This window comes from Rhinopithecus bieti, unplaced genomic scaffold (genome assembly GCF_001698545.2).
Source record: "Rhinopithecus bieti isolate Rb0 unplaced genomic scaffold, ASM169854v2 scaffold_4514, whole genome shotgun sequence".
Lineage (NCBI taxonomy): Eukaryota > Metazoa > Chordata > Mammalia > Primates > Cercopithecidae > Rhinopithecus > Rhinopithecus bieti.
In genome coordinates, this window is record NW_016804396.1 from 102,849 (window position 1) to 125,898 (window position 23,050).

The following is a 23,050-nucleotide window of genomic DNA, read 5'->3' on the forward strand; positions in this document are numbered from 1 at the left end:
GGGTTTCACCGTGTTAGCCGGGATGGTCTCGATCTCCTGACCTCGTGATCTGCCCGTCTCGGCCTCCCAAAGTGCTGGGATTATATTTCTAATGTAGATGCAAATGTAGTTCTCTAAAGCCACATCTATTCAGATTCAAAGAGAAGGGGCTCAAAATTATTAAGTGAACACCTACTCTGATCAAGTTTGTTGCGTGCACTTTATATAAATTAATTTTATTTAAGTATTACAATAGCACCTGGACATGCCTATTGTCATTTTTGGAATACTGAAAAATTAAGTAGCTTACTCAAGATCGCTCAGGTAGAAGACGATGGCCATTCTGTTGATTGAACCAAGCTGGTTGACTGTAAATGCAGTGCAACTTTAATTCAACAATTGTATGCAAAAAGCATAGATTTTTAGACTCAGAAACTCTTAGTTTGTTACTTACTGTGTTTCTTTGGCAGGTTACTTAAACTTTCTATCTTTACTTTTATATCCTATTAACTGAAACAAAGACCAGCCACCTACTTTAAAGGATTGTTATGGGGATTAAATGAGACAATAAATAGAAAATGCCTTAGAAACAGACAGAGTTAGTTTCAAATCCCTACTTTACCACTTAGGAAATTGGCCAAGTTATCTAAACTCTCTGTACCTACGTGTCTTGATCTGCAAAACTGGATGAATTGTGCCTGCTTTGAAAAGTATAGAGACAATAATGTATGTTTAAAATCCAAACGCTAGACCACAAGCACTTAACTGTAGTGGTGATTAGTATATTTTAATAATCTAAAACATGTAATACATGTAATTCTAAGGGCTCGATCCACTCATAACTCTGTACAATTTTTGAAAATGAAAATTTGCAAATGTAGGCACATTTCTGAACAGATGACAAAAATTAAAATCTAAACTTCTCCCTGTATTTTGTATATAAATTGTCATAATAGATTTTTTTCAGTCTAAAGACTAAAACCCATAATTTACATATAATACTTCAATTAAACCCAGCAAATGGAAAGGATGATCTACTGTATTTGATAAAAGCTACTCATGCATCTTTCTCTAAGTAGAAAATAGAATATGAAACAGAAATGCTGGTGGTAGATTACCAGTTGTCTTTCAAATTCATTTATTCTCCTTTCTTTCCTTATTAAAGAAGTTTTAGCTGTGTGGCTTGGCACAGCCATGTGACAATGTGCCTGCCAATGGGATATGAGCAGAAGTGAGTGTGTCCCTTCAGGTCTTGTCCTTAAAGCATGGTACATCTAACTCTCTCACCTGTACCTCCAGGTTTTGGTGACCATCACACCACACTTGGAAGCTTTGTGCTAAGGACAGCAGAATTGTCACTCCAGTCCGGGTTGCTGGAAAGCCTTTTGGAGTGATGCTGTTCCACATTCCTGGATCACATATACTGTTGCATTGAAGACACTTAAACGTCTGTCATTTAAACTTTGGCATTCGAAATCTCTTTGTTACAGCAGTTTAAACTTTATCCTAATATACACTTAAAGTCAAAATATGGGCAGTATAGGTTTGGCCAGCATGCCTTTTTCTTTCTCTGAGAGGCGTGACTCCCATCAAAGAGAAACTTACAAAGAAGAAGAAATTATAATAGAAATAAAGCATAAACTTACTGAAGATAAGTTTAATTTACACTAACAAAGCTAAAATAAAGGCTTTTGTTGAATTCTTTAATAGTCTAAAATTTCTTCATGTGAACATGAAGATCTAAAAATTGCTGTGAACAAGAAATCATATATGACTTTTCCATTACCGAAATGTGACTTTTATCTTAAATTATTTAGTTCAAGGTGGGTTTTAACAGCATGATTCTGGTAATTTTCACGTCAGTGGCTGGGAGAACTTACAGGAAATGATTGAAGAAGTTACTTCCTTAAATGTTTTACAGATTTGAGACTTATCTTCTAAAAGATCGTGGCTATTTCAGCCTCTGGGAAAAAGTCTTTACTCAATAAATGTTTTGAGAAAGAGTGAATAAGTGATGCAGTAATGTTATCAACACAATAGTGACTACAGCATAGTCAGTGAATTAAATGAGGAGATAAAATTACACTTTCTACCCTAAAAAATATTTTTAAAAAATGCTTTCCTTTTTTGCCATTCTTTTCCAAAATGATTCAAGAAATCTACTTCACAGTTTTTAAGACCAGTTGAGAACAATTTTGGGGCAAAGTACATAATGAAATAAACAAATACACAGTCTAATATAACTCCATGATCCCAAATAAGGATCTAAATCATGGGGACCTAGCAGTCTAATCCAAAACCACTGTGTGCCTTTCTGCCTAAGTCAGTTGTATGATACTTTCAATAGTGAGGGAGGTCACCAAACAATAATATGCATATCCATAAGAGAAAGGAAACATGAAATGTTAAGTTCTTTTCAAATCTGAAGTTTTTTTTCAAAGAGCTACTCTAGAATTCCTCTTAAGAATCTATCAGACAGGCAAATCTTTGAAGCAAATCTCTAATTTGATCAATTCATTGGCATGCAAATCATAATATTATCCAATCCTGCCTCCATATGGCCAGCTGCATCAAAAGTCACATGACCCCAGTTCTGGGGATAGGCTTGGAATCTGCAGTTCTCTGGTACAGTAAAGGAAATGCTGCCAAAACCAGAAAGTTGGGAGTAGGAAATATCTGAGCCAAAGTGGGGGCTGCTTTCCCTCTTTGAGGCTACAGCAATTCACATTACGAGCTCACAGCATTATAAACCTAAGAAACGACTTCTAGATTTTGGTGGTTGCCAATGCGATGCACATCATGGTTATATTTCCTGGATGATTTTTTGTAGTGAGAACCTTGAGTTAGAACTGTTTCTCAACATAATTCGTTTCCTTTATAATCTTGAAGAACCTGGTAGTAAGTATATCCTGAGAAGGAATCCACAGTCTTCACCACACTGCCAAGGAGCTCACAGCACAAAAATATTTAAGAAACTCTGATCTTAAGCACTGGGGACTAGTAGGTATTGGCTGAGGCTCAGCACTCCATTCAAGCATGTGCAAGATCAGAGAGGAATTCTACTTCTAGCAAGAAACCAGCCTTGCAAGAGGTAAATAAAACATTGAAGTGCAGTGTACTCTTAGGCTTCAAGAGCTCAATTGAATACCTTCTTCTCTCTTTCTCTAACCAGCATATACATTCACTGTGGCTGGTAGGCCACACTTAATTACACACCTAACTTTAAAAGCATTCTTTTTCAATGCTGTGTGCAGTTGCTTACACCTGTAATCCCAGTACTTTGAGAGGCAGAGGCGGGTGGATCACCTGAGGTTACGAGTTCGAGACAAGACTGGCCAACATGAAGAAACCCCATCTCTACTAAAAATACAAAAAATTAGCTGGGCGTAGTAGTGAGTGCCTGTATTCCCAGCTACTCAGGAGGCTAGGGCAGGAGAATCGCTTGAACCTGGGAGGCAGAGGTTGCAGTGAGCCGAGATCAAGCCATTGCACTCTAGCCTGGGCAACAAGAGCAAAACTCCATATCGAAAAAAAAAAGCATTGATTTTCCACACTGATATTCTCACCAGTGACTTCTCAGTGATCAGTGAAAATGTCTCTATAAACTAAGCTTGATATAAATACAAATATAAGAAAGTATTATTTCACAGGAATAAAAGATCAAATTCTAATCTGTGACAATACAAATGAGATCAAATCTTTGTCAATTATTAGACATTCTTCCCTATTTTCCTGTTCTGAAAATTCAATGCTATTCTTGTGGGTTATATTGATGGGAACCCTTTTTAGGCTAAATAAACTCAACTACTGTGTTTTACAAACACTTGGGGAACAGCCAAACTTTGATTATCCTCTGCCAAAAACTTGGTCACTTCTAAACTCATTTATACTTGAAAAAGAAATTTTCCTTACACATACCTAAATGGTTTATCCACCCCAAAACTGAAAACTCATTCAAAGCCAAGTCTGTTTTATTTATTTTATTATTAATATGTGATATATTTTGTCTTCTGGTGGAATGCACAGTCCACATTCATATTTTTCCCTCTAAATACCAATTAAAATTCAGAACTTCTGGTGAAATGGAAGGAAGTCCAATGTGGCTGAGAAATTCTAGATTCAGATGTGGTTCTAGGACTCAGCAGCTGGAAAAATTGGCCATGTTACTTAATCTGGTGTTTCTCAACCTGGTGACACATTAGAAACATCTAGAAGTTTTAAAACATGATTACACAGGTCTCACCCTTCTCCTAGGCATGGTTTAAATAGTTTGGCATGAAATCTAGGCCCTTATAGCTCTTAAAAGCCTCTCTTGTAATGGTCAAGCAGGGTTGATAGAATCTGAGGCACAGTTAATAACCCCTTCTGTGAAAAAAAAAAAAAAATCAATTTTTTTGTGCCCTGGGGTCATTTTGAGAATCAGTGGAAATAATGCATTTTAACATTTAAAAATGTTAAAACATTATAAAGTTAATGATGATGAGGTAATATAACAGAAGACCAAAAAGACCAAAACACATTGCCTGATTTTCAGTTTCAGTTTACATAATGAGTAAAACCACTTTGAAATATTTAATGGGCAAAGGTTTATATTATCACTGTTATGGTTTTGTTACTTCATTTATTTGCCCAAGAAGTCTTGGCTTATTTATTATTTCTCATAGGATATGTGACAAAAATAATTTTTTAATACTGCTAATATAAAAGATTGTTTTATTATTTATTTAGACATGAAATGACTAGACAGAGCTTTATCCTAATTATGAAATTGGCATTTTTATTACCATGTAAATACTTTTCTTACTTGTGTATCTTAGATTTATTAAACAATTGGATAATCTTACTCAAGACTTACATGCTATTATTTTGTTTTGCTTTTTTTATTTTCTTTTGAGATGGAGTCTTGTTCTGTAACCCAGGCTGGAGTGCAGTGGCGTGATCTCGGCTCACTGCAGATGCTGCCTCCTGGGTTCAAGCGATTCTCCTGCCTCAGCCTCCTGAGTAGCTGGGATTACAGTTGCCTGCCACCATGCCTGGTTAATGTTTGTATTTTTAGTAGAGATGGGGTTTCACCCTGTTGGCCAGACTGGTCTCAAACTCCTGACCTCAGGTGATCCTCCCACCTTGGCCTCCCAATGTGCTGGGATTACAGGCATGAGCCACTGCACCTAGCCTGTTTTCAGTTATTTGTAAGCAAGAACATGCATATCCTGTAGGTTATTGGCTCCCTATGATTGAGATGTCTTGGGTTGGATTCCCTAGAAGCAGAGCCTGAGATAGGGATTCAGATGTATGTGACTTATTGAAGGAGTGCTGCTAGGAGAAAGGGAGGAAGGAAAGTCAGTTTGGGCAGGGGAAGAAACCAAGCAAGGATGGAACCTCAGGAGAATTCCAGCTTTAATCTGGTCCCACAGAAAGCTGGAGAGCACCGAATTTGTTCCATTTTGAGGCAAGGGGGCTGGGCTTTTGTACCCCTGTGACAGTCAGATTTGGGCTGAGGACAATTCTCTGGAAAAGAAGGGTAGTTGTAGCCCAGCCACCAGACACTGCAGCTGGAAAGTGGGTACACTGGTGGAGAAAGGGATCTGGGAGAAGCACTGATGGCATTTAATTTAGGGACTGCTTCCCCCTTTAAAATATTGTCCTCCTCATTTGCCATTCCATGTTAAGAGTTTCATTCCTTTGGTTACAATAAAAATGGGCCACGCCATAGGTTGACAACTATCAAGGGAGATAAGACAGATTTTTATTGAGCACCTACTAGCGCGCAGTATGCAGTCAGATGATGATGATGTGCTGATGTCCCATTATCATTCACCAGTATTTTCTCATGTAGTTCAAGAGGTACTTTAGTGAGAAGCATGTAGTAGTCTGAGAGGAAAAAAAAATCTAACATGGGTATTTCAAGAAAAGGAGTAATTTCAGAAGAGATAATATTATATACTTCTTGAGGACACAAACCAAATGTTAAAAATTTTTGTGTATTCCCGGTGCAACATAAAAGCTATTCAGGAAATCTATGGTAAACACATGAATATGTAAATGGTACTGGAAAATAGAATGATTACAGAGAAGAGCTGTAAACAGAATTTTATCTATTCACAATTTTTCCTAGAGTCAAACCTGCTAAAAAAATTTAGTAGTGGGGGCGGGGAACCAAAAGGCATGAATTATATTTAGACTTCACAAAACACAGAAGCTCCTATTAAATAAAAGAAACTCGTATTACACAAGAACAATATATCTTTCAGGATAGCTTTCTTTTATTCAATGAAAGAGAGTCAGTGTTATCCTGAGGAATTTTTCTTGAAAGATGATTGATTTAATGCAATATTCTACAATTTACCAATCATGGCAATATTCTTTGGATTCCTTCTCTGTTAACCAAAGTTAGAGCTTTGTTGATTTGATAATCATAGTGGAAAACATTTGTTTATTTCCTTACATTCTTCCTAGGCAGAATGCCCATCAGATTTTCATCAGACTTGCAAACACACTCTTCTGGCATGGAACATGATTTCATTAAATTGTGCTGAAACTTTCTTTCGGGGTCACACGAAACAAACTGCAGGTGTGAGTCAGGGTGTACGGACTCTCTCCTCCACTGCAGCCTGCATCCTTCTAAACTCCCATCAGCTGCTACCTGATCAAAGGCCTTCAGAAAACCCTCCTTTTCCCTGTCATCCACAAGTCCTTTTAACAATAAAGAATGCTGGTCTGCACATGGGAATACTGGTATTTTGATCTTTTTTCATCCTCGAACCTTAGTACCAGAAAGATCACACATTTGCAAGAATAAACACACCCACTTATTTCACTTCCTCATCTTTACCATCTTGCAGCTGTCTGAAACCTGTGATTTTCTCCTATGGTTCACTCAACTATTTGAGGTTTGTACTATTTTCTAGTCAAAATGCTAGCACATGTGCAAATGCAAATGTTTTATTAAAATTTAGTAAGATGCCAAGCAGCTAAATACATCTTGAGCTCGGAAATACAGATATAAATATGCTGGCCTTCATCTAGGAATAAAGCACTGTGATAAGCCAGGGTTCTCCTTTATGGGTGATAGATTTATAGCAGTCTGTTTCTAGTCCCTACATAGATGCTTTGGGGCTCTTGGGAGGATGCTAGAACGGCTTGGATTGATGAGGTCTCTAGTCATGGAAGAGTATAAAGCTATTTCGCTTAAGTGTAGTGCTGTTACCTACTGGTTTTCTATTTTACCCTTTGCTGTCCAAAGTGGGAGATGAATTTGACATGCCAAACACTACCCCATGTGGGATATCCAGAGTGAAATAAAGTCTTGGCTGAGCAGCTGTAACTCCAGTACACTTTTAAACTCCATCCCTTTCTCCTTTTTTCTTTTTTTTGGGGGGGATGGGGGGACAGGGTCTCACTCTGTCATCCAGACTGGAGTATAGTGGCATGATCTTGGCTCACAGCAACCTCCACCTCCCAGGTTCAAGCGATTCTCCTGCCTGAGACTCCCTAGTAGCTGGGATTACAGGCACACGCCTCTACTGCCCAGCTAAAATTTGTATTTTTAGTTGAGACAGGGTCTCACCATGTTGACCAGGCTGGTCTTGAACTCCTGACCTCAAATTATCCACCCGCCTTGGCTCCCAAAGTGCTTGGATTACAGGTGTGAGCCACGGCACCCAGCCAATTCTATCCCTTTCTTTCTCATTAAAGAAGCAGATAACAATGAAAGACAAGGCAATTGGAAATCTTACAAAGAAATATAATCTTGAATCCATTGTGTTACTGTTAATTTTAAAATGTTGCTGCTTTAACTGTTATAAGTACCACATGACCTGTGGTATATATTCTAATGCATCATAACTCTGCAGATGCTGAGACCAATACAACAGGCTACTTCTATGAAGTAATCAATGGTTCACTGCTGATTCCTAAACACAGTCACAAGAGGTAGTGGAGTATCAGTGAGGACATGACTAGGGAGCATCTGAACTAGTTCTACCTGTGCAGACATGAATAAATCTTTCCAAGTTTTACTTCAACACCATGAGACCAGATTCAAAGATTTTCTAAAATCTCTGAACAGAATCTTAAAATCACGAATCTTAAATATGCAATAATCAACTAGTTATTCCTTAGTGACCAAAACTCCCCTTTACATAAAAATACAGGCCTAGAGAAGTAAGGTCAGTGGGGATTCACACAGTGTTACTTGGCGAACACACATTCTATGTCCAGTGCCCAGTGAGGAACTTTGCTTGGATTATGTCTAATTCTTTTGACAATTGGGAAGGGTAAATGACAATCTCATTTTACAGATGAAGGAATAGGTTTTAAAAGGTTAAGTGACTTAACCAGGTTCTCACATCAAGCTAGACATTGAATCCATCTGTCAAAACCACATATTTTCAAGTACATCCCAGGTTTTGGCAGACAGGCTCCTCCTCTTTTGAACCTGAAAAATTCCATGAGTTTCTTAAATGTCCAAAATAGGCTACCTTAAGAACATGACTTAAAATGATGTGATTAAAAATGATGTGAATCGTTCAACCATATTGTTGGGTGGAAGGCAGACAATATAACAAGTTGTTCTATAAATGTACATTTGTAGATAAATAAATGCATCACAATGTTCACACTGGTTGAGTTTAGGAGGTGGGATATCAGGTGAATTCCATTTTTCTTATTTTTCTTTTTGGGAATTTCTGGTATTCTACAAGAACAACCGTGACCTTGGGAAAGTTGCTTAACCATGTTGAGTCTCAGTTTGCTCATATTTAATATCAGAATAGTAATAGAGCCAACCTTGGTTGTTGTGAAGGTTATGTGACAAAAATCTCAATCTGGTGCCTGGCTTGTTTTATGCATTAAATGTCAGTCACTTGGAGAAAAGGGAACTTTGTTTTAAAATGAGCTCTATTATCTCTTTAATTGCTATATAATATATATTTACTTTAAAAGTCAATTACATTTAAAATAATGTTTAAATTCTTTGAGAGATTACCATCTTTCTGGAAGATAATTGCAGTCCTTGGGAGGTACAGACTAACCAAAGCTGGACCATAGCCTACTTTTATTGAGGCCAAGGCTTTAAGTAGTGATGTATTTAATGCCATATAATTAATACATAAAAGTTCAGAAGCTCCAGCTGGAGGCTAAACTGTGTTGTTTACCCTGTGATTTAGGTTATGTCCCTGCATGTCCAGGAGACTAGTAAAGACTACATCTCATGCATCTATTTGCCTGAAGGACTGCAGATTCTTTTTGGAAATCCCTGGGGGAACACTATAAAGACACTCCAGTTTGAAAAAAAGGAAATGAGCAGGTTTACAGGACAGGGTTGATTTTGAGGTGTTTTTACTATACTTTGGCAAAGCAACTACAGTGTCTCACTGATCATAATTCAAGGGGGTATGGCCCAGAGACAGCTTTAGAGAAGGCTATGCAAATTTAACAAGACTATAAGGACTCTCCCTGAAGCAACAGTGTTCATGGATCACTGAGTCTGTGGATCTGCTGGTTCAAAATATTTTGGAGAAGAAAATATGCTTTCTTGTTAGGTAAATTTCAGAACCCACTAATGTGACCCCTAAGATCAAGAAGATGCTGTTAGAATCTCAGAGAATGTGTTAGATCAGCAACCCCTTTCCCTGGCTAACCTACCTAAAAAACAGAGTGAGGCACAAATCCTCTGCTCATGTTATAAATTTTCTCAGTGTCTTTTTAGGATGAGCCCTGACAGATAGTTGAATGACTGCCCTTTGGACAGTGGATGCAGACAGCTGAGCAAAGGGCCTGGGAATTTTGAAATACGGATCAGATGACATTCTTATAACTTAATTATCTTGAGTTCTCTAACATTCTTTTATCTGTCAACATTACCATATTAAAATTTTATCATGCCTGAAATGTTTATTACTGCAGTCAGAATCACTCCAAGTTGCATTTTTCCCCCTCTCAAATATATTGCTATTTCACTAGATGGTTGCTTTTATTTTGTCATCCATCATGATAAAAGCTGGCATAACCTCCAGCTCAAATATTTACTACCAACAGATTAGCATGTCTTACAGTGACACAACCACTCCATCGAATGCAATTCAGAGTCTCAGCAGGCTGGAAGCTGTGACTGCCAGCATACAGAAAGGGGAAATATAAATGGCTGTGATGCTTAAACAGTCAATTGTCAGGGCCTTCCTGGTCCCAGTAAGAAAAGACTTTTGCCATAAACATCACAGGGATGTATCATCCTTGTTTCATAAGCAAATTATGCACCTCCAGGTATGCCACTCTTTTACAATGGTCAGCATCTTTCAGAGGAGAGGTCCCAGTCTTCCTGTCCCTCATGTTCCTGGAAGGGCCTAATGCCTTGAACATCTGCAGTGTGTCTCATTTTTATTCCTAAAGAGAGGAGATGTGTTAATAGCTATATAGAAAGAAAATTGTTTTCAGGAGGAGATGAGAACAGAGCAGGAAAACCATAATGTCTTCCAGACCAGACCAACTTTTTATCATTCAGGCAACGAGAACAGACATTTAGGATTAATGAGACCAGAGAGCTTTTTTCCACCTGCCCCCTCCTCCCCGCCCAAATTTCTTATTCCCCTCTAGAGGCTGACTTCTTTTAATAACATGTCTTCATACTTGAATTCCCAAGCAAGAGACCCATCTTAATATTTTTAAAAGTGAGCTTTCTCTGTCAATCGGCTTATCTAACAATTTCTGACATCTGCCCTTCTCTTGCATCTATGATAATTTTAGATTGCTTGAACTCTTTTTCTTCTCACGACTCTTTGTCCTTATTTGCAGCTGTCTAAAATATCCTTCTTAATACCTTATACCTGATTTGCTTTAATGCGACCCCCAGAGCAAATGCCATAGAAAAGGCAAGTAGGCAAGGCCAAAAAAACTTTATTTACAAACCAATGTGAGGGAGGGGCGAGGTTCACCGGTCTCCGGCCGTGGAGGCCAACGAAGTCGCTCTGGCATTCTCGGGCGAGGTTCCTGGGTCCCGCGTACGAGGAGGGGCCAAGGAAGTTTGCTCCCGCGTGCCCGCTGGGAGTGGCTTTTATGTCCTGGGCCCGGGAGTGGGAGGGCAGTGGGCGGGACATAGGCGGGTCGGGGGCGGGGCGGTAGGCGTGGCTAGGCGGGTTCCGGTTTCTCTCCGTCGGAAGTCGGGTTGCGCCTGCGCAGTTGACCTGTGTCTTTCCCGGGCACGGGAAAGTTGACGGTGAAGAACCCGGAACTGCGCCATCTTGCCTCCATTCGTCCAAACAGTCCAACCTTTTATTGATAATAGTGATAAGGGGAGGCGTGGTCTGTCTGGCTACTTCCTGCTGTTAAGGGACATCATTAAGGTTGGGGTCTATGGTTGGTATTTGGACGTACGGATGAAGAAGCATCTGGTTGAAGGTGACGCACGTGATCTCTTGAACTTTGGCTCGGAGAAATTTGATTAAAACAGGAGCGAGACATAAGACAAAACAGAGGATTAGTATGGGAATTAGGAACGGGAGCATCTGCTGTGTTATGGGCAGCAGCCATACCGGTGGTCCAGGGGTGAAGGGGGTATTGTAGGTTTTTAGTTCTGCTTTAATCCTGTTTAGGGTTTGGATGTTAGTGTCTACTAGGCCTGACTCGTTTACGTAATAGCAGCATTCTTCTCCTAAGAAGAGACATGTTCCTCCTTTTTTGGCAGTAAGTAAATCTAATGCTCGCCTATTTTGTGTTGCTACCTGGGCCACTGAGGTAATTTGACGCTGCAGAGAGGCCAGGCTTTCAGCTGAAGCCTCTATGGCCTCTCGGATTTGAGCTGCTAGAGATCGGGTAGACTGTACCGAGTGGGCAAGTGCCCCAGTTCCAAGCCCTGACGCCACTAAGGAGGCGGCCAGGGAGACTCCGATGACTAGGGGAAGGAAGACAGCCCGTTTTTGGAGATCATTAGGAGGAGGGTTAAATTGTATGACGAGTTCAGCTACTTCTGCTTTGCTATATAAGGTTAAACTAGGTACTAGGGACACTGGGACACAAAGGGATTGACCAATGGATGTGTGATTAAGGACCTTGAAGAGAGTTTTGTTGCACCAGAAATAACCTCCGATGGGAGCCGTGTGGGTCTTAGCGGGTGGCTGGGTATAGTTACACCAGGAGGTGTTTGGGGTAGAGTAGCAGAAAGGAAGGATTGGACTTTCTGGGCTTTGGTATAGTGGGACTTGGAGTAAGAACGGTTTTTGGGAGGTGCCTATGGAGTTAGTTGTAGCCTTGAAAGCAGTAGGTAAAGGGACTGCCACTAAAGGGGCTCTTTCAAGGGCCGCACAGAGGAAACAGTGGGAGAGATTTGTTAGGTTGGCTGCCCGTGTTAGGTTTAACCCTTGACGGACTAGTTTTAACCATGAGAAGGGGTCCTTATTGGAGGAGTGTAATTGATCTTGTAAGGCCTGTTCTTGTGCTTGTATGGCTAAGGTTAAATTCTGTAGGGCTTGTATGTTTTGAGGAAGGGATTTTTGCTGGACAAGTGTTCTTTTTATCAGGAGAGTAGCCATGGGATATGAACTAAGGATTGTGTAGCCTGTGTAGAGTCCACCTTTGACTCCGTCTGCCCATCGGGGGTCCCATGGGTCTTTGATATTTAATTGGTATTGAAGGGGGGTTCGTTGATTCGCAATGGTGAAGAGAGCAGTGGGTTTCGTCTGTCTCAAGGTTGCATAATGGATCTTACAATAAATATAAGGGCATCCTAGGTTCTTTTGTTTCCAGTAAGTCTTACAATTGTAATGTGTCTGATCGTGCAGGAAGCAGAGAGCCTTAGCTCCGGCCGCACTGCAACACGATAGGGTGAAATTTATAGTAAGATGGGGTTGGCAGCCTGAAGGGGGGCAGTCAGCAGTGCCTTGTAGCTGTGAGTGCTGTTTATTTTTGTGTGACCAAGTTTCAACTATAGAGAATCTCCATATGAAAGTTGGGTTAGTAATAGAGATTGAAATGCAAGAAAAAGATAGTAATATAAGTATGAAATAGTACTTCATCTTCAGTGTAATCACAGGGTACACCTTGTCACTGAAGATGTTCTATAAAGGTAAGCGGGAGAACCACTGTGATGGGCTATTATCTGGAGGCAAGTAGGGATCTGGGGTAAGATATTGGAATTCTGTTATGTTTATATAGAGTATGGCGAGAAATCGGGATAAGCGCAAGGGGTCAGGGAACATGTGGTGGTTGGGAGAGTTTGGTGAATTTGAGACGGGTAGGGGTAAGTCTAGTAGATGTCCACTGATTGTCTTCTGTGGGGGCCTTTTTTAATTGTGATATATGGACCCAGTGCGTGTGTCCTAGAAGTTTGGCTGCTGTGTATGTGGATAGGAGGACAGTATAGGGGCCTTTCCACCTAGGCTGAAGATCTTTGGCTTGGATATCTTTTAAGTATACTTGGTCTCCTGGGCTGAGAGAGAGATGTGGGCTATAGGTGTCTGTTGGAGAGGGGTGTGCTAGTTCTGCATGTTGTCTCAGGAGTTGTCTCAAGAGGGTGAGGTATGGGAGATAAGTTGCCAGCGGGGAAGAAAGGGTGGGTAACTGCTGGAGGGTGAGGGGCCGGCCGTAAACTAATTCAAACGGACTGAGGCCTGTTGGACTCCGTGGGGCTGCTCGCAGCCGGGTTAGGGCCAGGGGAAGGAGAGTTACCCACGATTGTCGAGTCTCGAGGGAGAGTTTGGTGAGTTGCTGCTTAATGAGCCCGTTGGCCTTCTCTACTTTACCAGAAGACTGAGGTCTATAAGGGATGTGGAGTTTCCAGGTGATGTGTAGGAGGGCTGCCACCTGTTGGACTACCTTGGAGATGAATGCTGGGCCGTTGTCAGACTGAAGAGTGAGCGGGAGGCCAAACCTAGGAATAATGTGTTCAGTGAGTATGGAGGCAACTATATTGGCGGTTTCTCCTGTAGTAGGATAGGCTTCTATCCATCCTGAAAAAGTATCAACGAGGGTTAAGAGATATTTGAATTTTTTATGCCTTGGCATGTGGGTAAAGTCAATTTGCCAATCTTCGCCTGGTTGGTGCCCTCTGAGTTGATGGCTCGGATGGGGGTTGCGCAATGCGCCTTGAGGGTTTGACTTGAGACATGTGGAACACTGTCGGTTGATTATAATTAGGTGTTTCATGAGTGTGGGGCAGTGAATGAGGGGGCTTAGGAGGTTATATAAAGCTTTGGGTCCTATGTGTAGGGAATTATGTATGTCTTTTAGAATGGTGTGGAGTTGAGTTTCAGGAATAACTAATTTATTATTGAGGTAAATCCAATTGTCTGCAGCTAGTTTGGCTGTTGAATCTTGTAATAGTTTGGTCTTTTCCTCTTGGGTATAAGTAGGGGTATATTGAGGAGAGAGAAAACAAATAGAGGGAAGCGTGGGAGTGGAGAATCCGGCTGCCGACTTGGCAGTGGTGTCGGCAAAGTTATTGCCAGCCGCCACCGAGTTAGATGGAGTCTGATGACCTTTACAGTGTATGATGGCTGCTCTGGAAGGTGCTGATAAAGCGTCTAGCAGTTTGAGTATCTGTTTTTTGTTGACTATAGGGGTACCACTGGTGGTTAGGAACCCTCTCTCTTTCCAGATGACAGAGTGGGTGTGTGCAATCAAGAAGGCATACTTGGAGTCTGTGTATATGTTTACCGTTTTTCCTCTGGATAGGAGGAGAGCCCTAGTTAGTGCGATAAGTTCTGCCTGCTGTGATGTTGTTCCTTGTGGTAAAGGCTTAGCTTCTAGGACAGCAGAAGATGTAACTACCGCGTATCCTGCCTGTCTGTTTCCTAGAGAATTTATAAAAGAACTGCCATCTACAAATAGGGTTAACTGTGAGCCTTCCAATGGCTGGTCATGTAAATGTAAGTGACTAGGTGGTTGGGCCTCTAAAAGTTCTGGACAGGAGTGTTCAGTACTAGGTTGCTTGAGAGGGTCAGGAAGTAGGGTTGCTGGATTCAGAGAGGAACAGACTCCTAGGGCAATGGTGGAGTCTTCTATGAATAAGAGGTGAAAGAGTTGGAGTCTGGACGGGGTTAGATGGCTAATACTTCTGTGGGCAATAAGATCTTGAAGGCGGTGAGTAGAGAAGACTGTTAGGTTACCACCCCTAATGAGTTTCTTTGCTTCTTGGGTTAGACAGGCTGCTGCTGCTAGGGCCCGAAGACAGGGCTGCCACCCTTGTACGGTGGGGTCTAATTGTTTAGATAGATATGCCACGGGGCGGTAGGTGGCGCCTATAGATTGGGCTAAAAGACCCACTGCAACTTTTTGTCTTTCATCTGTGAAAAGCTGGAAGGGGCGTTGGAAGTCTGGGAGTGAGAGAGTAGGATGTGAGAGAAGGCAGTTTTTCAGGTGAGTGAAATGTTTATAGATTAACTTTGGGTTAGACAAAGGTCCTTGGGGAGTCTCCTTGACAGCTGCATATAGAGGCTTAGCCAAGATTCCGAAATTAGGAATCCAGTGTCTGAAAAATCCTACTAGGCCTAGGAAGGATTGAATTTCCTTAGCGTCTTGAGGAGGAGAAAGATTTTGTATTAGAGTTAAGCGGTCTGTAGTAAGTGAGCGCGTCGTAGGAGTGATCTCAATACCTAAATATATGACACATTGTTGTGCGAGTTGAGCTTTGTGTTTGGATATTCGGTAACCTTTGGATCCTAGATGATTAAGGAGGATCGCAGTGTCTAAAAGAGAGTCCTGTCCCGTGGGACTACAGAGTAAAAGGTCATCTACATATTGGAGAATTTTACTATTGGTAAGAGGACAGGAGGCTAAGTCTTTTGCTAGGGCCTGCCCAAAGAAATGGGGGCTGTCTCGGAACCCTTGGGGAAGCACTGTCCATGTCAGTTGGGTGGAGGTATGGGTGTCTGGGTCTTCCCATGTAAAAGCAAAAAGAAACTGACAATCTGGGTGCAGGGGAATAGTGAAAAATGCATCTTTTAGATCCAGTACAGTAAAGTGTGTTGTATTAGGTGGAATGAGAGAAAGAAGGGTATAGGGGTTGGGAACTACCGGATGGGTGGGACAAACAGCTTCGTTGATAAGACGAAGATCCTGCACTAACCGAAAAGTTCCATCTGCCTTCTTTACAGGTAGGATTGGGGTGTTACAGGGAGAATGAATGGGGATGAGGATGTGTTGGCTGAGTAACCTAGTAATGATTGGTTTTAGTCCTCGTAAGTGCTGTGGAGAGAGAGAGAACTGTGGGCGGGTTGGAAACTGAGATGGTTTCTTAAGTTTTATAAGTATTGGTGGATGATGGTCCGCCACGACAGGAGTGGAGGTGTCCCACACTTGGGGGTCGATAGGAATGGGGAAATCGGGGAAAGGGTTAGTAGGATTGTTGGAGTCATTTGAGTTAGTCAATACTAGAAGCAGATGGCGGGTAGGGTGGGGGGCGCTAGTAGGGATGGAGATACAGGCTTTCAGTTGACTTAAAACATCTCGGCCCAGTAGGGGAGTGGGGCATGAGGGGATAATGAGGAACGAGTGTGCAAAATAGTTGTTGGCCAGGCAGCAATTAAGGGGTGGGGTTTTTCGAGGGCTGGACGGGGAGCCATTGACTCCTACAACAGAAATATTGGAGGGAAGGCTAGGCCCTTCGAAAGACGGCAAAACAGAGTAGGTAGCCCTGCTGTCGATTAAAAAATTAATTGTCTTACCCGCTACCAGGAGAGTTACCCGCGGCTCGGCGAGGGTGATGGGGGTCCCCGAGTCCCGGCACCTTCAGTCGTCATCCAGATGTAAGAGCTGGAAGGAGCTCCCAGGGTCCTGAGAAGGGACATCACGTTGAGGCGCCATGCCCGTTTTCAGGGTGGGGCAGTCAGACTTCCAGTGCCCTTCTTCATGGCATGCTGGACAAGGAGTTGTTGGCAGACGAGGGTTAGGACACTTTTTAGCCCAGTGTCCAGCTACTCCGCACTTGTAGCACGGCCGCACTGGCTCAGACGGTTGGGGACTCTGGGGACATCTATTAGCCCAATGCCCTGGGTTACCGCATTTATAGCAAGCCCCTTTTATTGTCTTTGAGCCTCCGGGGGTTTTGCTCTCCAGTTTTGGGTTACGGCTAGGCTGCAAAGCAGCAACTAAGGCTTGAGTCTGGAGCTGTACCTTCTGCTTTAGGCGGGCCTGTCGTTGGGCCTCAGCCGTTTCCTCCCTTGAATTATAGACCTTGAAGGCCGACTTGACTAGGTCTTGAATAGGAGTTTGAGGTCCATCCTCTGCCTTTTGGAGTTTTTTCCGAATATCCGAGGCCGATTGTGAAATAAAATATGATGCTAGAATAGTGGCCCCGGCTGGGGAAGCTGGGTCTAACCGAGTGTATTGAATTAAAGCCTCAGTTAGCCTGTTTAAAAATGTGGCCGGGTTCTCATCTGGACCTTGAATAATTTCTTTTAGTTTATTAAAATTTACTACCTTATTTGAGGCCGCCTGCATACCAGCCAGAAGACATTGAGTCATCATATCTCGTCTTCGGCGGCCTGGCTGGCCTACTTGATAGTTCCAGTCTGGGTCTATAGAGGGGACTGCTTGTTCCCCTAGTGGGAACGCAGGGTCTGTTAAGTGTAATTGGTTGGCATGCTGCCTGGCGGCCACTAGGATGCGCTCTTGCTCCTCAGGGTTTAGAGTAGAGGTAAGAATAACCTGGAGATCATGCCAGGTTAAATCGTAGGCCTGGCAAAGGTATCTAAATTCTTTGGTATAAATTGTAGGGTTGGCAGAAAAATCTCCTAGGCGTCTTTCAATCTTTGAAAGATCTGCTAATGAAAAGGGAACATGAACTCTAACTACGCCCTCTGCTCCGGCCACCTCACGCAAGGGTGCTAAGACCGCAGGGGGGTTGGATAGGGTGGGAGTAGGAGCGGGGGCAGTTAGGCAATCTTTAGAGCGGGTATGGGCAGAGATAGGCGAACTAAGATGACCAGGCGGAAGTGCCGAGGGGTCGGAGGGAAGTGTAGCCTCAACAATGGTGGGAGGGGCTGAGGAGGGAGGCGGAACAACCGCCAGAGCAGGAGGGGGAGGTGGAGCCGAAAGAGGAGGTGGGGCCGAAGCGGGAGGGGGAGGTGGGGTATACGGTGGGAGTGGAAGGGAGGGAGGGGAAGTAAGGTCTTCGGGCAACTCAGACAGGAAAGATGACTCCTCTTTTTCGGACTTTGTTAGGCCTGCGTCCTTAGCCAACATGACTTGAGCCAAGGAACACTGGCCACACAGGTCCGGACGAGAACGCAAGGCCCAAAATCCTTGTATATAATTAATTTCGGACCACTTGCCTAAGCGTTGACAAAAACTACTGAGGTCGGTTAAAATGTTACGGTCTAGAGTGCCCTCAGGCGGCCATTGAGACTGATTGTCTAATTTATATTGTGGCCACGCCACAGTGGAGAGGAACACCAGTCGCTTTCGCCTGAGATCTTGTTCTAATTGCAAAGTTTTGAGGTTTTTTAGAAGACACCCTAAAGGGGAGTCTCTAGGTATTTTGGATTGGGGGTTTCCCATTGCCTTCCTCTCGCCAATAGGCGGAAACGGAAACCGAACTCTACCTGGCTACAAAGCGTCCTTTGGAGCCACTAGAGACTGGTGAGAGGCTCCTGGAGCCGGGATGGAGATTACCTCCAGGCGGACGTCTCCGTCCTGGACGGGTCTCCCACGGAACGGAATGGAGATTACCTCCAGGTGGACGTCTCCGTCCTGGACGGGTCTCCCACGGAATGGAATGGAGTTCCTTTGGGCAGACGTCTCTGCCTTTGGGAACTTCCCTGGGTCACCTGGTGACCGGAAAAAAAAAGCCTTGGGCCTGCGCAGGACTTCTGGCCAAGGAATATGAGAGAGAGGCAAAAGGTGCTCACCCCTAGGAGACATGGAGGTGGGGAAAGCGGTGTCCAGGTCCTGGTCCATCTGGGGCATGGAAGGAGGAGGCTCCTCGGACCTTGGGGGGCCCTGAGGAGGGGTCTCCTCCCAGGTTTCGGCACCAGCTGATTTGCTTTAATGCGACCCCCAGAGCAAATGACAGAGAAAAGGCAAGTAGGCAAGGCAAAAAAAACTTTATTTACAAACCAATGTGAGGGAGGGGCGAGGTTCACCGGTCTCCGGTGGTGGAGGCTGACGAAGTCGCTCCGGTGTTCTCGGACGAGGTTCCTGGGTCCCGCGTAGGAGGAGGGGCCAAGGAAGTTCGCTCCCGCGTGCCCGCCAGGAGCGGCTTTTATGTCCTGGGCCCGGGAGTGGGAGGGCAGTGGGCGGGACCTAGGCGGGTGGGGGGGCGGTAGGCGTGGCTAGGCGGGTTCCAGTTTCTCTCCATTGGAAGTCGGGTTGCACCTGCGCAGTCAACCCGTGTCTTTCCCAGGCGCGGGAAAGTTGACGGTGAAGAACCCAGAACTGCGCCATCTTGCCTCTGTTCGTCCAAACAATACCTACATAAATTCTCCATTGTTGAACTGGGATTCTGAATCCACTTAGTTGTATAAATACCCTTTTACCTTCTTGACTGTCTGCAGAACCCAGTCATTTGAACCTGTTTACAAATCCCTTGCCTTTGTTTCTATTTTTTCTTGTCAAGTAGAGTTCCCCTTGTTTTACAAGTTTCAACTCTTTGCTGACTTTGGAGAGAAAATATGTGCCTATCATTCAGATCCAACCTGCATCATTCATGGTTGTGAAGTTATTCTGATTTCAATGAGTTAGTCTCACTTAACTCACCTTGTTATGTTCTCTTGCTGACATTTTAAGGGATTTGGGGGTAGTTTTTTCCTGGCTATTTTAAAGTTTTAAGTTCTTGCTTTCTACATGGGACCAAACCCTCATTCTTAAGAAGTGCCTTCTGTAATATTTTGTGGTCACAGTAACTCACAAGGACAGCTGGTTCTACCACAGATCTTTGCTATTGCTAAGAATTACACATCTTCATTTATCAGATACATATAGCTAGTCTGTCTCCCTCCACCTGAGAACAAAAGAATGAGTGTGATCCCAAAGAATAACCTAACAACATGATCGTGCCACAGAATCTCCAGATACACAGTGTCTTCACCTTTCTATTTCTCCTTTGAAGTGGTTTTTGCCTTTTTTCCCTCTCATCCTTTAATTTTTTAAGACTTTTCTAAAATCTGTCCTTTTAGCTATCTTTTTTATTTTCTCCTTCCTTGATAATGTTATGTATGTCTTTGGGGGCTATTTTTAGGATGTCTACATATATTTGGTGTCAGATGAAGAACTGTTTGACTGGAAATGTCAGTTGAAAGAATTAGCCAGGATTCTTCCGTAGAGAGACAGTATTATACTAGAACTCAGATGGGTTTTTGTTCTACACAAAACTGATCTGCTCAACTCAAAGTTGAAGTGTATTAAGAAGTAACTTCGGGAAGGGCACGGTGGTTCATGCCTGTAATCCCAGCACTTTGGGAGGCTGATGCAGGTGGATCACCTGAGGTCAGGAGTTTTTGACCAGCCTGGCCAACATGGTGAAACCCTGTCTCGACTGAAAATACAAAAATTATCTGGGCATGGTGGCAAGTGCCTGTAATAGCAGCTACTCAGGAGGCTGAGGCAGGAGAATTGCTTGAACCCTGGAGGTGGAGGTTGCAGTGAGCCAAGATCGTGCCATTGCACTCCAGCCTGGGCAACAAGAGTGAAACTCCTTCTCAAAAAAAAAGAAAGAAAGAAAGAAAGAAAGAAAGAAAGAAAGAAAGAAAGAAAGAAAGAGAAAAAAGAAGTAACTTCATAGTGAAATTGGCTATCAGAAATAAAATCATGCAACTGAAAAGGGTTTAGAACCAAAAGGAACCTGAGTAGTCTAATTCTGTAATTTTAGGATGAGGAAGCCAAAGTGCAAAGGCGATGCTTGTCCAGGCTTACAAAAAAAACAGGCGTAACAGATTGAACATTGCCCTGTTAGGTTTAAATGACCCCTCGTTTATTCAGTATTCGTATGCTTAACATCAGATAATTTTCTGAATAGTTGGGGTTTATTTTTCCCTCACTCAGTGCCCACTTTGTCCATTTTGAGGAAAGCTTTCTGACTTCTTGAAGGAAAATACTGGATTTTTTTTCCCTTTGATACCTATGTTTGTAATATTACAAACATAAATTGCTATCTGGTACAGTAATACTATTCAGCATAGATTTTATTTTTTAGGCACAGAAATAAAATAAGGCCCTGAGCTTATGTGCCCTTTGCTTTTTATCTTCCTTACTAGGATTTCTCAAACTTTCTCTAATCTGCTTATCCCTCCTTCCTTTCCCTTTTCTCACATAGCTTGCTATTTCTAATCTTCTGTAGGTGGAGAAATAGTCAGGTAAATATTACATGTTAAATCATATTTACTAAGGTTCTCAGTGAGTGATCAGGAATGTAAATATAAGCTTTCGTGCTAGAGTTGCCCCTTTTCTGTTTATCTTTGAAGTCTGGGCGATGATCTTGAGATCGCCAAGACAGTAGAAAATAAGGCATTTATCTCACCTAAACCTGCCAAGAGAGCATTTGTATTAACCTATAATGGTTAAAGAGGGTCTCCTATCCATGCATTTTGAATAAATCCCCAAAATATTAGTGATACGGACAGGAGGCATGGAAAGACTGGGTAGAATAGGGCCGTCCCCAGAGAGGGCCACACCCTGAAGCCTGGGACTGTGGCCCAAAGTGAGAACATATATTACTATTTTCCTGCTCAAATGTTGCTTTTTGGTACCCCCACCCCACTCCCTACCCCTATACCCATAAAAACCCAAGGCTCCACTGGTAGAGGGGTGGCAGAGATGCACAGCAGCTGAGTGGCAGAGCAGAGCAGCAGAGAAGGAGAGAAGAGAAGCAACTGGATGTCAGAGAGAAGCAGCTTGACTTCAGAGGGACGGCTTGATGGTGGGACTTTGGAGAACAGTTTGGCTAGGGATGGACAAACTCCAGGGGCAGACCACCTTCCCACTACATCCCCTTTCTAGCTCTCCATCCCACTGAGAGCCACTTTTACTGCTCAATAAAATCCTCCACATTCATCACCCTTCCATTCATTCATGCAACCTGATCCTTCCTAGATTCTGGACAAGAGCTTGGGTACCAAGAGGGCAACTGTAAAAGATTGTCACCCTGACCCTCCACTGAGCTGTTAAGCACTTAAGCCATCCATGGACAGCAAAGCTAAAATAATACACTGTAACACATGCCCTCTGGGGCTCTGGGGGTCATGGGTACCTGCCCCGCCCCCAGATGCTGCCGTGGAGCCACATGGAGTTCTACTTCTGACAGTGCCCAGAAGCACTCGTCTTAGCTTCTGCACCCACCCACCTGTGTGCTCCCCCTTCCATGAGGGGTTGAGAGCTCTGGCCTGAGTAAATAAGGCAACACCTTTGCAAGTCCCACGAAGCGGTAAAGGGAACTATACGGTTTCATTAGTATTCCAACTTGTAGGCCTGGGAGAAAACTGAAATCCCACTCTTTCAAACATATTTTCCTTTATAATTTTGGAGTGCCTCCTATGTTCTATTATTTTCCTCAGTCCAGTCAGCTGCTCCATTTAGAAAGGAATGGACAAAGTACACTCATTTGTGAGCCATTGGGTGAGGTGTGTTCATAACTCCTGCACCCTTGATTTAGATGATGAACAAAGCACTTTCTCAGAGAGACTGGCTTCCGAGGCCTTCCCTTTGCTGAGCAGGTAAATGGAAATATTAGAGAATGGCTGACAGAACAGCAACATCACTGGGAAGATCTTTCTTGGTGAGTAATGAAGCACTATTCTTTCTCAATGTCAAGGTTCCCCAAGCACGTTGAATCAGAGTGAATGCTTTCAATGATCCTTTTCACATCCTGGCTTTTCTCCTTAGAAAGAAAAAGTTATATATATATACATATATGTGTGTGTGTATATATGTGTGTATACGTATATAGACATATACCTATGTATACACATATACCTATAGAGTATATGTGTGTATATACATATATACATATATATAGATGTATATATATACAGTGATTGCTAAGCAAAGTCAAAAGGAGGAAGATGTGAGCCACAGTGGACTCAGAGGTGATGAAGTATTAGTGGCATTAGTTCCAAAAGTTCAAAATAGCAACAGCACAGACAGAGCC

General features: G+C 42.9%; 1 protein-coding gene across 1 annotated transcript; it reads right to left on the reverse strand.

The window, feature by feature from the left end:
* Positions 1-13,747: 13,747 nt before the first annotated feature.
* Positions 13,748-18,526, reverse strand: LOC108526858 (endogenous retrovirus group K member 9 Gag polyprotein-like). The gene is made up of 2 exons (XM_017867833.1): positions 16,635-18,526; positions 13,748-13,840 (listed from the first exon to the last, which is right to left on the reverse strand). The coding sequence occupies exon 1, from the start codon at positions 18,466-18,468 to the stop codon at positions 16,699-16,701; it is 1,770 nt and encodes a 589-aa protein (XP_017723322.1). The 5' UTR covers positions 18,469-18,526; the 3' UTR covers positions 13,748-13,840; positions 16,635-16,698.
* Between the last annotated feature and the right edge of the window lie 4,524 nt (positions 18,527-23,050).

Excerpts from the sequence above, each read along its gene's own strand:
- LOC108526858 (XM_017867833.1), bottom strand. The coding sequence starts at position 18,468 with ATGGGAAACCCCCAATCCAAAATACCTAGAGACTCCCCTTTAGGGTGT.